General features: G+C 39.9%; 1 protein-coding gene and 1 pseudogene across 1 annotated transcript; both read left to right on the forward strand.

Annotated features, from left to right (window-relative positions):
- The first annotated feature begins 767 nt into the window (after window positions 1-767).
- LOC114825166 (berberine bridge enzyme-like 4) lies at window positions 768-2427 on the forward strand. Its single transcript, XM_029103561.2, has one exon. The coding sequence runs from the start codon at window positions 768-770 to the stop codon at window positions 2382-2384; it is 1617 nt and encodes a 538-aa protein (XP_028959394.2). The 3' UTR covers window positions 2385-2427.
- A 6421-nt stretch (window positions 2428-8848) lies between these two features.
- Window positions 8849-10859, forward strand: LOC114825167 (berberine bridge enzyme-like 17; annotated as a pseudogene).
- Window positions 10860-19204: the final 8345 nt, after the last annotated feature.

Genomic DNA, 19204 nt, shown 5'->3' on the forward strand with positions numbered 1-19204 from the left:
CTCATTGTGCCAATCTCATGCTCAATTTCTCTGCCCCTGAGCTTGAGGGGGGATGATAGGTGTACTAAGATTCTATAGCTGTGATATAAGAGTTAGTTAAGGTGGTTATTGTGTGGCTTAGAGTGTAAGCTACCAATACAAATAAATACATGTTGTAATAGTCAGTTGTAACTAACTAGAAAGAAAATACAATTCTTGATTCTCTCTCTACTCTCTAAACTCTCTTACTCTCTTATTCTTCTACATTTCTCTCTGTCTTTCTTCCTGCATATTCTTTCTTCATCAACATACACAATGGTTTACACTCATGAGATTTCGAAGGAATTGAATCAAAATTTTATATGAAATCTCTACAAATCAATTAAACTTCATAAAAATTCATAGATTTATAAATCCATTAAAATATTTTAAATTCTCAATTGAATACATAACATTTTGACACGTAGAATGTCAAATTCACATTCATGTATTTGGAAGGGAAGTAAATACTTGATATAAACACCAGATTTTACTCGAAACCTTGGGTGCAATAACGATTGTTTAATTAGGGATCCTTTAATTAGTGCGTTGATTTTGACCGTAAATTAAATGTGTTGGAGATATGTACCATAAAAAAAATGAGTTTACCAATTAGTGCGTTGATTTTGACCGAAAATTAAATGTGTTGGAGATATGTACCATAAAAAAAATGAATTTACCCAGCTTTACACTACTCCTCGTCCTTCCATGGTTTCAATATAAATACCACAAAGTCAATAAAAGAAAACATGAAGTACAATTGCAACCATACAATGAAGACTATACAAAGCCGTATTGCAGTACTAATCTCCATCCTCTCAGTCTTTTCCCTTATACTACCGCGGGCAACTGCAGATCTAATTCTCTCTGACTTCCTCCGATGCCTTCCAAAGCAATCTCAGCCCACCTATCAAATCTTTGAAGCCATTTACACCCGAGACAACACCTCATTTCAATCTGTTTTGCAGCACTACATTAGAAACAGAAGATTTTCTACCCCCACAACACCAAAGCCTTTGGCTATTGTAACTGCCAAGCACGAATCACACGTGCAAGCAACTGTTATTTGTGCAAATCAACATGGGTTGCAGATTAGAATCAGAAGTGGTGGGCATGACTATGAGGGCCTATCATATGTATCGGATGTTCCCTTTGTCATTCTTGACCTACTCAATCTTCGAGCCATTGATATTAAAGTCGCAGATAAGAGCGCTTGGGTTCAGGCTGGGGCAACTATTGGTGAACTGTACTATGAAATTGCCAATAAAAGTAAGGTTCATGGGTTTCCTGCGGGAGCTTGCCTAAGTCTTGGTACCGGTGGCCACTTTAGTGGTGGCGGGTACGGGTACTTGATGAGAAAATATGGGCTTACAGTGGATAATATTGAAGATGCGAAACTAGTTAATGTGAACGGGACAATTCTTGATAGAAAGTCCATGGGAGAAGATCTTTTTTGGGCCATTAGAGGAGGAGGTGGAGCGAGCTTTGGAGTCATTCTGTCGTGGAAGATCAAGTTGGTTCCAGTTCCAGCCAAAGTGACAGTGTTCAATATTCAAAGGACTTTAGAGCAAGGTGCTACGGATGTTATTTACAAGTGGCAATACATAGCTCCCAAGTTGCCCAAAGACATCTTCATCAGAGCAATGCCGCAAGTGAAGAATACTACTAATGGAACGAAGACTGTGGAAGTGTCTTTTATTGGTCACTTTTTGGGACAAACTGCCAATCTTCTTCAATTGCTGAATGCAAGGTTCCCAGAATTGGGTTTACAAAAGAATGATTGTTTTGAAATGAGTTGGCTTGAATCGACTATATTCTGGGCTGACTTCCCAGTTGGAACCCCCATAGACGTTTTACTTGACAGGCCAAATGGGCCAGCAGTGTTCTTCAAAGTCAAGTCTGACTATGTGAAAGAACCAATTCCAAAACAAGGAATAGAATCCATATGGAAGATTATACTTAAGATAGAGAAAGTGTGGATGCAATGGAACCCTTACGGTGGAAGAATGAGTGAGATTTCTGAGTCGGAAACACCATTCCCTCACAGAGCTGGAAACCTATTTTTGATTCAGTACTGGACGTTTTGGGGGGAAGAAGGAGCTGAGACTACCAAGAAGTACGTGGGCTTATCAAGAAAGTTGTATGAAGGAACTACTCCTTTTGTTTCCAAGAGCCCAAGGGAGACCTTCCAAAATTACAGGGATATTGATATTGGCGCCAATCTGGATAATCGGACAAATTTTGAAACTGCTAAAGTTTACGGAAGCAAGTATTTCAAGGGAAATTTTGAAAGATTGGTAAGTGTAAAAACTGCGGTTGATCCCCAAAATTTCTTCAAGCATGAGCAAAGCATCCCACCTCTTTAGAGAGGGAGATACAAGACTGATAAAGGATATGGAACTAATTGTATGCCCCAATTTCCTTCTTTCGATATTACTTTGAATGTGTTATTCTCAGTTTCTTTTGAAAGTCTTGAAAAAATTAGTCAGAACAATTAAGTTCTCTCAATAATTATTCCTAATTGTTTCGATATATGTTGATTTGTTTTTTGTCTAATGATGCACAACACACAGTTAAAAAATCACTGTAATATATGCATATGTATAAATAAGTTTATATAAATGCCGTACTTAAGCGTAAATCAAACCCCCATTAAGGATTAGTTCTAAACCCTAAAGCCAAAGAACCTGGAAATTTATCTGAAGTGTTGGAGGTGACTGGAATTAGGATGTAGAGATGAGCAGCGATGGGACGCCGGAGGTAGAACACCAGCGACGACCATACATAGCAGTGATACCACCATGATGGGATCACAAATCTCAGGACCCTATTCAACCTACAAGCTGCAATAAAATGGCAATGGAGAAGATGAAGTAGAAGGGAGCAGGGCTCCAATATATTTTTTGGTTTGTAAAGAAGATGCCAAATGAGTGGCGAACGAGCACTTTGGTGCCTATCTACAAGAATAAGAGCGACGTACAAAATTGCATGAACTATAGGGGTATTAAGCTAATGAGTCATACAATGAAGCTCTGGGAGAGAGTCATTGAGCATAGATTGAGGCAAGAGACACGGGTTTCGGACAACCAATTCGGGTTCATGCTAGGTCGCTCAACCATGGAGGCAATCTATCTCTTACGAAGATTGATGGAAAGATATAGAGATGGGAAAAAGGATTTACACATGGTCTTTATAGATTTGGAAAAAACGTATGATAGGGTCCCAAGAGACATTCTTTGGAGGATTTTAGAGAAGAAAGGAGTACGAGTAGCATATATCCAAGCTATAAAGGATATGTATGAAGGAGCAAAGACTGCCGTAAGAACTCATGAAGGACAAACCGAAAGCTTTCCCATAACTGTAGGATTACATCAAGGCTCATCCTTAAGTCCTTACCTTTTTGCGTTGGTAATGGATGAGTTAACAGGACATATTCAAGATGATATTCCTTGGTGTATGCTTTTCGCAGACGATATAGTGTTGATAGATGAAACTTAGGAAGGGGTAAATGCAAAGCTTAACCTTTGGAGAGAAGTGTTGGAATCTAAAGGTCTTCGCCTAAGCCGATCAAAGACAGAATATATGGAGTGCAAGTTCAGTGCAAATGGAAGCCAAAACGAGTTAGGGGTGAGGATCAGAGATCAAGAAATACCAAAGAGCGATTGTTTTCATTACCTAGGATCTATCTTGCAAAAGAACGGAGAATTAGATGGAGATCTCAACCATAGAATACAAGCTGGATGGATGAAGTGGAAGAGTGCATCCGGCGTGTTGTGTGACCGCCGTATGCCACTGAAGCTCACGGGAAAATTTTATAGGACGGCAATAAGGCCGGCGATGCTGTATGGCACAGAATGTTGGGCGGTGAAGCATCAACACGTACACAAAATGGGTGTAGCGGAGATGAGGATGCTTCGTTGGATGTGTGGGCACACAAGAAAGGATAAGATTAGGAATGAGGATATCCGGGGTAAAGTAGGAGTAGCCGAAATTGAAGGAAAGATGAAAGAAAATCGGTTACGGTGGTTTGGACATGTGCAAAGAAGGCCTACTGATGCTCCGATTAGAAGATGCGACTATGGGACAGAGGTTCAGGGCCGAAGGGGTAGAGGAAGACCTATGAAAACTTTGGAAGAGACTCTAAGAAAAGACTTAGAGTACTTGGATCTAACGGAGGACATGACACAGGACCGAGCACAATGGCGTTCAAAGATTCATATAGCCGATCCCACTCAGTGACTTGGATTTTTCAAGTCTCAAACCGAGAAGTTTTCCTCACTCGGGAAATTAAGGGAATACTACCTCAACCTACATGCTCCACTCATAAAGCTTCAACATACAAGCTTCAACAAAAGAAAATTCAGAGAACTTAGCGAAGAAGGCTTTGGTGTATTTAACACAATACGTTGAAATGAAGGAAAGCTATTTATTAATATCCCCGATAAGTCACAAATATGTACATATACATGAGTCAAAATAAACAAACAAGAGGGAGCCTTCACAAAGGTTGCTTAGGAGAAGTCTCAGCAGTCGGTAGAGCCCCAGAAAGAGCAGGCACTGGAGGGGGATCATTTGGAGCCTCAGTACTGGACAGAACCCTAGAAGGAGGAGGCAGCAGAGGTTGATCATTTGGAGCTTCATTACGCGGTACAGCCCCAGAAGACGAAGGCAATAAATGCCTTTGGAACAAACCCACAAATCTCTGATGATCAAGTAAAACCTGACCATCAGATTCCTTCATCTGGTCAAGCTTCCTCTTCATGTTTGTAGCATAGTCATGTGCGAGCCGGTGCAACTGTTTATTCTCATGCTTGAGCCCTCTAATCTCCTGTTTGAGACTCATCACTTCAGCCGCCAATGATTCAACTTGGCGGGTTCGAGCAAATAGGCGTTGGGCCATGTTAGACACAGAACCTGCACACTGAACACTGAGAGCCAGAGAATCCTTAACAGCCAACTCATCAGACCATTTGGAAAGTAGTCTGTTATCTTTGGGAGTGAGAAGGTTCCTGGCCACTACCGCAGCGGTCATATCATTCTTCATCACGGAATCCCCAACGGTAAGAGGACCAGTAGGGGAGACGAAGGATGGACGCCATATGTTGTCTGGAGAAGGCATGGCTGCCTCTTCAACAAGGTTCAAGTCAAAACGACGGTCGGAGGGGCCAGACATTTTCAAAGGTGTTGAAGAGAGAAGAGGTCGGACAAATCAAGATCTTAGAAGTGCAAGAATGAAGCTTCTACTGGTGGAGATTCAAGTGTGCTTTGGAACTTAATGCCAGCCTCTATAAAAATCTGCACTCGACGGAGCTTCAGAAATCGAAGAGGTGTTTGCTTTCTCAAAAGCTGGGCTGCTCAGAGACCACGAGACATTTGCTTTCTCAAAAGTTGGGCTGCTCAAAGACCACGAAGGCCGATCTCAGAAATCGAAGAGGCGCTTGCTTTCTCAAAAGCTGGGCTGCTCAGAGACCACGAGGGCCGATCTCAGAAATCGAAGAGGCACCTACTTTTCCAACCTTGTCAGCACCTGTCAGCTTTGCGGAAATTATGGGCATTATGTCGAAGATTTCTGGTGAAGTAGAAAGCACATGAATCTTACTGTTCAATCACCCACTTCCCACACGCAACATTAGCTCATGGGTACCACAGATAACTTTGCCAAAGTTCTCTGACAAAGTTGAGACACGTGAAGCTTGCAGCTCCCACTACACCGCTCTGACCAAGAAGGGTAAAAGAATAGCAAAGAAACAGCACTAACAAAGTTTAGACACATAAATTTTGAAGGTCTAGCTACCATATTATTACCCACAAGGGTAAAGGAACAGTACCACTGCTGGATAATTGGAAAGTCCCTGTGTGTCAACCTCTGTGCTTCGTGGCAAGATAGACTAGCAAACATGCCCAACCTTTTCTCACATTCGAGAAAACACTCCCAACAAGATTGCTTGCTCCAAAATCGAAGAGGCACCGCCCTTCGAATCTCGAGAGCCAGACTCCCAACATGATTACTTTCTCAAAAATCGAAGAGACGCCGCTCTCCGAATCTCGAGAGCCAGACCCCTAGCAGGATTGCTTTCTCAAAAATCGAAAAGACATCGTTCTCCGAATCTCGAGAGCCAGATCTCCGACAGGATTGCTTGTTCGAAAACCGAAGAGGCACCACTTTCCCAACTTCAAGAGCCGGATATCCTTGGATAAAGCTTGTCTGTAATCTTTACACGCAACATCAGCTTTCCAGATACCACAGACCACTTTTTCAAAGTGCTCTGACAGAGTTAAAACATGTGAAGCTAGCAGCTCCCACTACCGTGTTATGACCAAGCAGGGTAAAGGAATAGCATTACTACTTGTTGTTAGGGAGACTCCTATATATGTTGACCTCCATCCCTAACAGACAGGCAGACCTGCAAAAATGCTCAACCCTTCCTCATATCTGAGAGGGCACTCCCAAAGAAGCCTTTCGAAATATTCAGCTTTCTTTCCCCCCGATAATACCTCTGCAAACAAGCTATACTAGAGCAAGAATATCTCATATCATCAGGGTTAAAAGCAAGAGTATCCCATATCATGTTTTTTCCCTGTCTTTTCCTTTGGCCTTGTTCTTACCTGCAAGACAAGGAGAAAGAGAGCAATCAGTCAGCACTTGGAATTAAGCTTCCAGTCAAGAACTGACTGCCTGGAACCCCTTACTTGACTACTTACCTGGCATTGCTCTCGAGTACTCATCTTCAACATCTTATGCTTCTAGGGAAGATACCGCATCTGCTTGAGGAACATATAGGGCAAGTGAGAAGGATACAAGGAAGCATGTGGAGACAAGCGTAACAGCACACGTGCCGATACATCCACTACTCTGTCAAAAGCAAAAGTATCCCATATCAGTAGGGTCGAACGTACTATAGATTTGATGGACTTGTTTTGACCCTCAAATTCTTCAGTCGGCCTTATACTCTGGAGGAAACCAGAAAACCCTCCAGCCCAGTTCAAGAATAAGCCTGTGGAAAGTTACTTCTTCAAAAGCAAAAGTATCCCATATCATCTCTTCTCATTTTTCTTCTCTTTATCCTTCATGCTGCCTGCAAGATAAGGAGAATGTGAACAATCAGCCGGAACTCGAAATCAAAGTTCTGATCTGGGACTGATTGCTTGGAGCTCTGATTGCTTACCTTGTCTGTCACCTCTTTCAGCAGATCCCCTAGCTCGGCGACTTGGAGGACTCCTACTACATGGTTTGTATCGCGCTTGACCAAGCCTGAAACTACAAGTAAGCTTCAAGTGAAATTGATACATTACCTTGTGCATCTCCACCAGTTAAAGATACCACCCCTGGATGGAGGAAGAGTACTTCCAGAGAAGATGCCACATCTACCTACGAGACAGATGAGGCAAGTCAAGACGATACCACACTCCGGAACTTAGAAGTTTCGTGATTACGAGATCATTCTCCCACAATATTTCCTAATGTCATTTGTACTAAATCATTCACTAGTACTCACTAAAAGAGAGCTTGAACCTATGTACTTGTGTAAACCTTTCACAATTAATGAGAACTCCTCTATTTCGTGGACGTAGCCAATATGGGTGAACCACGTACATCTGGTGTTTGCTTTCCTATCTCTATATCCATTTATATACTTATCCACACTAATGACCGGAGCAATCTAGCGACGATCACAAAAAGCGACCGTTTTCGCTACCTAGGATCTATCTTGCAAGAGAACGGAGAATTAGATGGAGATCTCAACCATAGAATACAAGCTGGATGGATGAAGTGTAAGAGTGCATCCGGCGTGTTGTGTGACCGTTGTAGGTCACTGAAGCTCAAAGGAACATTTTATAGGACGGCAATAAGGCCAGCGATGTTGTATGGCACAGAATGTTGGGCGGTGAAGCATCAACACGTACACAAAATGGGTGTAGCGGAGATAAGGATGCTTCGTGGGATGTGTGGGCACACGAAAAAGGATAAGATTATGAATGAGGATATCCGAGGTAAAGTAGGAGTAGCCGAAGTTGAAGGAAAGTTGAGAGAAAATCGGTTACGGTGGTTTGGACATGTGCAAAGAAGGCCTACTGACGCTCCGGTTCGAAGATGTGACTACGGAACAGAGGTTCGGGGCCGAAGGGGTAGAGGAAGACCTAGGAAAACTTTGGAAGAGACCCTAAGAAAAGACTTAGAGTACTTAGATCTAACGGAGGACATGATACAAAACCGAGCGCAATGGTGTTCTAGGATTCATATAGCCGACCCCACTTAGTGGGAAAAGGCTTTGTTGTTGTTGTTGTTGTTGTTGTATTTCTGTTTGTAAAATTCGTTCTAACCTTTTCATTCACAGAGCTAGTGCTCTTGTACAATAATACTGATTCATGCCAGCTGGCCGTATAACAAACTTCACTAATAAACAAGAATGAAGTCCCTAATAGTGATTAAGCTAATCACTAAATTGTAGTTCATAACACACCAACGATCAAAACATAGGTCACGAGTCTCAATTAGGTTTTGATTAAGTTTTTTGTTTCCCGGTTTAGGAGTATAAGGCGCATTATATTTTGATTATGTTTTTCTCACACACTTTCTCTTCTCTTGACCTTAAAAACATAAATTGGTATCGAATTCGTTATGTGCGAGATTTATCGAATTCACGAAATTTAAACTTATTATCTTCACTTATAAATGGAGGCTTTTGAAAATTTATCAAATAAGATAATGAAATTTATGAAAATATATGTAAAAATATGAAGATAATAAATCACGTGTATTATCCTGATATCAAAATATTGGTCAACGAAAATAATTTTTTTTTTATCGATGATGTAAATCAAATAGCTTATGGGTGGGTGTAAAATGCGGAAAAAGGGGATTAATATGCCACTAACATGAAGACATGGATTATGTTTCATTCGGAAATATATCTATCCATTTTAATTAGCTTGATTAACTTTTTTGCTACATAATAATGCAATATTAATCTTCTTCTTTTTTCGCGCAACATAATGCCATATTAATCATATGGGTCATTTTGTTGTATCTAAACGATTTTTTGTCATAAATTTTTGCTTAGTTGAATCAGATGTGAGTAAATGCAAACGTCTTCTGTTCAATGTACCAAACAATAAATGTTTAAATCCTTAAGCCTTAATTTTTACCATAAAATCCAAATGTGTTGGATGCATGTACCATAGAAGAAGTCTAATGCTCTGATATAATTGTAATATAAATACAACAGAAGTGGCCAAGAAGAAAGTAAAAATTTATAGTAGAGAAAGTTGCTACTAACCAAACGATGAAGTACCCAGTTCCATTGCATTAGTAGTCTCCATCCACTCTGTCCTTTCGTGTTTACTACCATGGGCAACTTCAGATCCAGTTCTTACTGGCTTCCTCCAATGTCTTCCAAAACAATCACAGCCCACCTACCCAATCTTCGAAGCCATCTTCACCCATGACAACACCTCATTTCAGTCCGTTTTGCAACATTACATTAGAAACAGCAGATTCTTGACCCCAACAACCCCAAAACCTTTGGCTATTGTAGCAGCCAAACACGAATCACATGTGCAAGCAACCGTGATTTGTGTGAAACAACACGGGCTTCAGATTAGACTCCGTAGTGCTGGCCATGATTATGAGGGTCTATCATACGCATCTGCTGTTCCCTTTGTCATTCTTGACATGTTCAATCTTCGAGCCATTGATGTTAATCTTGCGGATGAGAGCGCTTGGGTGCAATCTGGGGCTACTCTTGGTGAACTTTATTATGAAATCGCCAATAAAAGTGAGGTTCATGGGTTCACAGCCGGAGCTTGTCTAACTGTTGGTGCCGGTGGCCACTTCAGTGGTGGCGGGTATGGAACTACGATGAGAAAATATGGGCTTACCGTGGATAATATTGAAGATGCAAAACTAGTTAATGTGAACGGAACAATTCTTGATAGAAAGTCAATGGGAGATGATCTTTTTTGGGCCATTAGAGGAGGAGGTGGAGCAAGCTTTGGAGTCATTTTGTCATGGAAAATCAAGTTGGCTCCAGTTCCAGCTAAAGTGACTGTTCAATGTTGAGAGGACTTTAGAGCAAGGTGCTACAGATGTTGCTTATAAGTGGCAATATGTAGCACCGAAGCTGCCTGACAACGTCTTCATCAGAGCACAACCGATAGTGATTTCGAATAAAGGCAAAAAGACCGTGAAAGTATCATTCATTGGTCTTTTCTTGGGTCAAAGTGACAAGCTTCTTCCATTGATGAATGAAAGTTTCCCAGAACTGGGTTTACAGCAAAAAGATTGTTTTCAAATCAGTTGGATTGAATCGACTGTATTCTGGGGTAACTACCCTGTTGGAACTCCCATAAATGTTCTACTTGAACGGCCAAACGGATCGGTATTTTTCTTCAAGGTTAAGTCTGACTATGTAAAAGAGTCAATTCCAAAACAAGGATTAGAATCCTTGTGGCAGATGATGCTTAAAGTAGAGAAAGTGATGCTGCAATGGAACCCTTACGGTGGAAGAATGAGTCAGTTTTCCGAGTCAGACACTCTGTTCCCTCACAGGGCTGGAAACCTTTTTTTAATTCACTACTGGATTCATTGGTCGGAAGAAGGGTCCTAGATCGCCAACAAGTACATTGACTTGTCAAGAAAATTATATGAAGGAATGGCTCCATTTGTCTCTAAGAGCCCAAGAGAGGCCTTCCAAAATTACAGGGATCTAGACATTGGCGCCAATCTGCCTAACAAAACTAGCTTTCAGACTGCTGAGGTTTTTGGGAGAAAGTACTTCAGAGGCAATTTTGATAGACTCGTACGTGTAAAAACTGCGGTTGATCCTCAGAATTTTTTTTAACCATGAGCAATGTTGGGGAAAAATTTAGAGTACACAACTCTAACACAAGTGTTGGAGAGACAAAATAAGTAAACAAATTACTTGTATTACACACACAAAATATTACAACACTCACAAGGACACAACTTTTAGAAGCTATGACACTCACTCACTTTCTAGAGACAAACTCTAGATCACTCACACTCTTACAAGACTACTCTTACCTCTCACTCTCACTTGGTTGCCTACTACTTCTTGATTTCTTACTTCGGTTGATTGCTTTCACAACATCACACACCTATTTATAGGCATGTTTGCCGACATTGGACATTGCTAGATCATTCTAGCTACTTATTATGCATGCCACCGACATAGGCTTTGCAATATCCACACACTACCTTCTAGTATATTCTTTAGCTTAGATATTTAGGTGGATAACCGACTTAGATTGCTGGAATTTTCCAACTACTTTTGATGACAAAGATTGCTAGAATTGTCTAGCATGTTCAAGCATGCACCGGCCACCTTAATATTACTTGCTAGAATCTTCTAGAATCCAAACACCAATTGGGCTGGTGTTGATCTTCAACATTCCCCCTTAACACCAGCTCATTCTTTCCTCCATGCCAAGTTGACGACGAAGCTTTTTCTTGCACACCCATTTGCATGATATGGGTTTCACATCTCTTTGCTTTGGCATTAGATTCCAAGCTTGATTTAGCTCCGCTGCAGTGACCTCTTCTCCCAACTTTGAGCCACTCAGGTTCAGCTGCTTTTTCTTCTATGGTTGCATTGGTGTATTTAGGATTTTGCTTTCAGATTCTTGTTGACCTTCTTAGTTGTGATTGTGGAGTTGATACTTCCACTTCACTAGGTCTATCTTCTTCTGGTTGTTGATATATGTTAGCTTGCCAAGGATTTTGAGGCACTGCTTGCTCAACACCATCACCATCAAGTGAATCTTCAGACTCATCTGGTCTCAACTGGATTCGAACAATTTGCTCCCCCATCTTTTGCTACAACTTATCTTCTATCTCTCTCAAATCAGGAAACGCCTCATTTTCTGATGACCACCAAGAAGATGCTTCATCAAACACCACATCTCGTGATGTGTAACATCTTCCATTCGTAGGATCACAACATTTCCACCCTTTTCTTTGGTTGTCATATCCCACAAAGATACATCGAACTGCTTTCTTGTCAAACTTGCTACTAGGTGACTTGGAACAAATACGTAGCACACACAGCCAAATACTTGACAGTAACTAACTGTAGGTTTCATATCCCACAGTTTCTCAAAGGGTGACACAAATTCTAACCTTGGTTGAGGAAGCATGTTGATCACATGAGCTGCAGTTCTCATAGCTTCGGCCCAAAACCTTCCTAGTACATTCTTGGCATGAAGTATACTTCGACATATCTCTGCAAGATGTCGATTTTTTCTTTTTGCTACACCATTTTGTTGTGGCGTGTTAGCACATGTGAACTGGTGACGTATTATAAAATCTCTTAGATACTGGGAAAACTCATTCGAGATATATTCTCCTCCATTATCCGTGTGTATGCAACATATCTTTTTTCCCACTTCTCCTTCAACTGTCTCCTTAAACTCTTTAAATTTTTAAAATGTTTCAGATTTTTCTTTCATAAAGAAAACCCCACACATACCTGGAGAAGTCATCAATAAATGTCACCATGTATCGCATCCCACTTATCGATGGTTGCTTGACAGGCCCGAACACATTAGAATGAACCAACTCCAACGACTCTTTTGCTTTAAACTTCGACTCTTCGTATGGTAGTTGATGTGCTTTACCATATTGGCATCCTGCACAAACCATGTCTGTTCTCATGTCAAGTTGAGGTAGCCCCTTAAGCATTGACTTCTTCATCATCACATTTAGCTTATGATAGCTAACGTGACCCAATCTCATGTGCCATAAATCTGCTGTCTCGTTCTTCATTGTCTTGTCTACGTATGTAGTTTCTGCTGACATTACATAGATTGACTGCAGTCGCCGTCCCTTCATTGTTGGAGTCCCTAAGATCTTGAGGTGTCGATACACCTTCACATCTTGTGGACCAAACAAGACATAATTTCCCAATGACGTCAGTTGCGGCCAATGACTAAAATATCGATAATATTGACGATATATCGCCGATATTATCGTTTTTTAGAGACACAAATATTTTCCCACGTATCCATCTCATTATCGTCAAAATATCGCGATATTATCGATAATATCGTTAATATCGCGATATATTCGATATTATCGATAATATCGCGATATATTCGATATTATCGAAAAAGTCGTCATGGCTCCCTCGTCAGAAAGGCAGCCGAGGCTGCATCGTTTGGATCGCCTCCCGGACTTGCTCTGTCGCTCATCCTCCAGATCTTTAACATCCCCGGAGCTTATCGGATTTTGCAGAGAAGATGTAGAAATTGTCCAGGGTTAGAATAAGTTCTATTCCTTCACCAAACTAAATCAAAACCCTCCAGAATTGATGGAAATATTCAGAGGTTAAGAATAGAAATAGAAATAAATCTGAAACGAAAGCACATGCATGTGTTAGATCTCGCTCTATTTCAGTCCAACACATAAATTTGAAACGAAAGAACAAAAAAAATTAACACACATGGAGGAGGGATTTACCTTCATGCATCTCAGTTTTCATGATTATAGAGACACAGAGGTGTGTATGTTGCTGGGCTTCAAGTTGCAGACGATAATGAAGAGCTATGAGAGAAAATGGAGCTGCTGTGAGAGAGAAGGTTGTAAGAATGGGCGCTGGGCTTGAGGTTGGAGAAATGAAAGCATCTCTCATATTCTAGAGAGAGAGTGAGAGAGTGAGAGAGTGAGAGAGTGAGAGAGTGGTTGGGAATCTGAAAAGCATCTCCTTTTTCTTTCTACACGGGTTGGTTTGAAAATGAGAGTGGCTCATGGCTCAAGGCAATTGAAAGGGGATCCAATGTTTCAACACATGTTAGAACAAAAACATTAATGTTCTTTTCTTTTGTTGAACAAAATTAAAATTTTTGGTTCTCTTAAATCTTTTGTAGAACAAAATTAAAAAAAATTTGGATTGTGTTTAGTTTGCGAATCTATTTTCTGTAAAAAAAAAAAAATGGTCATAATTAATCTCGGATCCATATGGTGGCATGTTAACAATTACATGCAAAACTATTTTGGGGATTTATCATTTGATGATTACTCTTCACAATACACTTACTCTACACATAGAGATGATGAAGATAGTCAAAATTTTGAACCTCATAGGAACTCTATGTGGTACTAAGTCACTCATGTATCTTACCATGCAATGTATAAAATGTAAAATATTGTACTAATTCATTATATATAAATGATTATGGTGTGTTTAAACTTCTTTCATTAATTACTACATATTTTCTACACTCACAATGTTTGCCAGCTCGCTATATAATCAACTTGATAATGTTAAATCCATCATGCAATGCATTTCCTTCCAATTTTTTGTGATAAACTAATAGATAATTGACTAAATAAACATCCTGCAAAGTTTCAATAAAAATTTCCAAGTTTTTCTTACAATTTCCGTGGTTTCCATATTATTTTTATCGATATCGATAATATCCTGATATTTCCATCGATATTTCCGTGTTTTCGGACTACCGATATTGCCGATATCATCGATATTTAATACCTTGGTTACGGCACTGAAAGCAGATTTTTCTTCATACCTGGAACATGGTAGACATCTTGAAGCAGCACATGGTTAGTGTTGTATCGGGGCTCAATTACTGTCTTACCGATGTGAGCAATCGGTAGCCTTGAGTCGTTAGCCGTCACCACTAAGCGGCCTCCTTTGTACTTAGTCAGACTTTGTAACTTTTTCCCATCACCTGTCATATGGTTTGAGCAGCCTGAATCCATGATCCAATCATTTTGGTAGTCAATAGAGTCCGAACTTGCTGATGTGAGAGCTGACTCTTGCTTCTCCATAGCAACGGATGCTTCACTGTCCCATTCTTCCTCCAGGGCTAAAGACGTAACGACGTCCCAATCATCTTCATTTTTTGTCTCTGAGTTGGCTACGTTATTCTTTGCGGGCTTTTTAAACCAGCACTCATTCGCCATGTGGCCCTTCTTTCCATAATTGTAGCACTTGCCCTCAAACCTTTTATTATTTTGGGACTGACCACGGTTGCCGTGATACGTTGGACCTCCCCCTTGCAGAGAACTCTCTCCTCCTTGATGACCCTTTTCCTTGTCACAATTTCTTTTAGATCCACCACCAGCACGCTACTTAAAGCTGCCTTTACTTTTGGTGTAAAGCACTTCCTCATCACCTCTTAACGAGACCCCTCCCATTTGCTTTGCCAAAGCTTCTTGATCGGCAAGCAAATTCTCAAACTCAACAAGTGATGGTTAGGTCGGCCATCCTTGTACAGCGACAACGAAACCTCGATATTCAGGTCTCAATCCATAGATAATTATTATTTTTATCCTGGATTCTACAATGACAGCACTAGGATCTAACTCAGAAATTTCACGGCAAATAGACTTTACCTTGTGGAAATATTCAGCAATCGTCATGTCTTGTTGGGCCACCAATAACAGTTCATTCTCGAGAAGCTGCAGTCATATATTGAAAAAACGTGTGGCGAAGGTGTCCCACGCTTCTTTCAGTGTCTTGGCCTTCCGTATGTGCTCCAACATGTCATCTTCAACTGTGGGTTTTAAGGCAAACATGGCCTTACCTGCCTTGATCTTCCACTTCCTCAAAATGCCACTGATGTCTTCTTCCGGCCTTGTAGGTAAGACTTCATACACGTCGCCCATGTGTTGTAATTTTCAGTGGCGGAGCCAGAAATTCATGCCACAAGGGGCCTTTAAACTAATGAAAGAAATTAGAAAAAAAAATAGTAATATCATGGAAAATTTGAATCAAACAAGAGTGATGGAGCTTTAAAATTTGTATGAAAAAATGAGTATTGAGAGATGTCATAGTAAATAGAACATGTGTTGACATCTAACGCAACATTAATAATAATGTTATAACTAGCTCAATCTATTATTACGATATTTTTCTTTTAATATTATTGAATCGTTCTCTTGAATATATATACCTTGTTTTATATGAACTAACAAAATAATAAGCTATTATTACGATACTTTTTTTTTAATATCATTTAATCTTCCTCCCGAATATATATACCTTGTTTTATATGAACTAACACAAAAATAATTGGTTTAAAAGAAATCAGAATGTTAGCAGAAGGTTAGTTATATATGATAATTGGTAAAAAATACCGAAAAATAGCTTTTCGTCAGCAAGCATCGACCCCAAGACCTAATGAAACCTTTAAAACCTAACATACCAACACACCACTTGCACATTACTGCAAAATTTACTACATAATCGATATAAATTTATTTCCAGGATAGGCCCTGGACTACCCTAGTCTCCATGTGACTCCGCCACTGGTAATTTTTGTTGTTCAACTTCTTGATTCCTCCAACAACTTGAAGATCTCCCATCGTGTCGGTAAAATTTCGATAAACCAAACAAGATTAACGAATAATCTTACGAAGTATTAAACTTCACACGATTCTCAAAAACTTCACTAGAGACGGTCCCTGATCGTACCGCTCTGATACCAATTGTCGGCGACACAGCCAGGATATGTAAACGTCTAAACTTTATGCGAACGGTTCCTACTGGGTTGGAGTGTAAGCAACTACTGAAAGAAGGTGTCCAACTTTTAATTTTCCGGTTATATATTTTATGCAGGCCAAGCAAAATTTGTCGGCGAGCAAACACTTAATGATTGGTTTAGTGTAGGTTCTTACAAGTTAGAGGAAAGAACAAAGTCCTGATTGCATTCTCTTACATGTTTCTGAATCACACCCACACTAAAATCACTGGATTCAATACTCGTTTTGACCACCTTACTCTAGTCAAAGATAACTAAACCTCTAGTTTTAAATTTTTTATTATCTCTTGTGTAAAGCAATAATTCAACACTTATCCTGAAAAGCTTTGCCTGAGAGACAATCATCAAAGAAGAGATTCAACTTCACAACTTGCATATAGTTAGTTATACATATAGTTAGTTAAATAGGTTGTTATACATATAGTTAGTTAGTTGGAATCTGGTGGTTTTGGATAACTTTGGTTAAAGGGAGTTAGTTGATATAAGGAGGTAGTTAAAAATGATTACTTGCTCTGTAAGTTTTGTACCGAAAACACCTATATAAGTGAGCAATGTAAACCATATGGTATTAATGAAGAAAGCATTTCACTGATTCAATCTTCTCCCTCATCTCTCTCTCTCTATCTTAGATTCTGCAATTGTAGCTATCTTAACATGGTATCATCACCGGCCAATCCGGTTCTTCTGCTCAACCTTTAAAGCATTTCTTTCTCTTTTCCACCCTCTAATTTGCATCTCTCTGTGATTTTTGGCGTCAGAAAATATACTAGTCGCTCAGAAAGTTGGTTTCTTCTCATCTGCCCACTAACTGTTCAATCAAAAGTCTCAACCAAAGATTTTTCACGAATTTTGCAAAATTGTCACTGCTGCTCAGCTGCAAATTATTCAGTCGCCTATTACTAATCTTCTCTCCACAGTCTCCACTTCTGTTACAGTAAACCTTGATGATTTAAACTATCTTACTTGGAGCTTTCAGGTTCGATTGCTTCTGGAAAGTCATGGAATTATGGGGTTTATTGATGGTTCAACAAAGTGCCCACCAAGATTTAACAATGATTCTAACATTGAAGGGGTTGAAACTGATGACTACCTGGTATGGAAAATGCATAATCGTGCACTGATGCAGTTGCTCATCGCCACATTATCAACGACTGCCATTTCCTGCATCATTGGGTGCAAGAGTTCTGTTAAGATGTGGTTGAATCTCACTGAGCGATTCTTTGCAGTGACAAAAGCAACAATCTTCCAGATGAAGACAGAACTTCAAAATATCAAGAAAGGGTCAGAATCCATTTCTATTTATCTCAAAAAGATTAAAGATGCAAGAGATCATCTTGCTACAGTTGGAGTAATCTTTGATGATGAAGATATTATAATACTTGCATTGAAAGGGCTACCTGTAGAATTCAACACATTTCGGTGTGTAATCAGAGGAAGGGAGAATGGAATAGCCCTCAAAGATTTCAGGTCTCAACTCCTAGCAAAAGAAGCTATCATTGATTAGTCTTTTGACAATTTTTCTGGATTGTCTTTTGGTGGTGCCATGGTTGCTGGAATTCAATCTGACAAAGGGAAAACACTTGCCCTTGATCAAGATCAACCAAGGTTATTCTCTAATCAATCTTTCAAGCACAATGGAAGGTCAAGTTCTTCTAATCCTAATCATGGTACTGGATCTTATAACAATTTCAATGGGGGTTATCACAACTATGGCAACTATAAAGGTAACAATTTCAGAGGCAAAAGGAGAGGTAGATTTCAATACAATTTAGGCCCAAGATTTTCCAATGGTAATCTTGGCATTCTTGGTACTCCAAAGCCATATCAGTCTCACTACCTGGATCACCCTTATGAGATTCCTACTTGTCAAATATGTAACAAGAAGGGTCATGTTGCTACAGATTGCTTTTAAAAACATACCAACATAGCATCGAACTCTCCTATTCAATGTCAAATCTGTTGGAAATATGGACACTCAACCTTTCAATGCTACCACAGAAGTAATTTTTCTTATCAATGAAGGCCCTCAACTACTAATCCCACTGCTACGCATGCCAATCATCAACCTTCAACACCATCTAAACAGTTTTGGCTTGCAGACACTAGTGCTACATCCCACATGACATCTGAATTGGCGAATTTGGATATGTCTACTCCATATCAAGGAGCTGATACAATTAACACTGCAAGTGGTGTAGGTTTGCATATTTCCAATAGTGGCACTTCTAAATTGGTTGTTCCACATCGTTCCCTCACTTTTAAGAATGTATTACATGTTCTAAAGCTTTCTCAGCATCTGTTATCCATTTATCAACTCTGCAAAGACAATAGGTGCAGATTCATTTGTGATGATGTTTCTTTTTGGGTTCAGGACAAATCCACGGGGAAAATACTACTCAAGGGGTTGTGTAGAGCTGGTTACTATCCTATACCATTCACCATTTCACAGAAGCAGTTACCTTCACCACCTGCATCTTATTCATGTTTCCTTGCAAAACCAGTTCATTCAAGCATATGGCACAAAAGGCTAGGGCACACATCAAATGCAATTACTTCTGCAATTCTACATCAATCTCAAGTCTCTGCATCACTAGACACATGTTCATCAATCTATACACCATGTTTAGAGGGAAAGTTCACCAAATTACTATTTAATTTTTTGTAC

This window comes from Malus domestica, chromosome 05 (genome assembly GCF_042453785.1).
Source record: "Malus domestica chromosome 05, GDT2T_hap1".
In the NCBI taxonomy this organism is placed as follows: domain Eukaryota; kingdom Viridiplantae; phylum Streptophyta; class Magnoliopsida; order Rosales; family Rosaceae; genus Malus; species Malus domestica.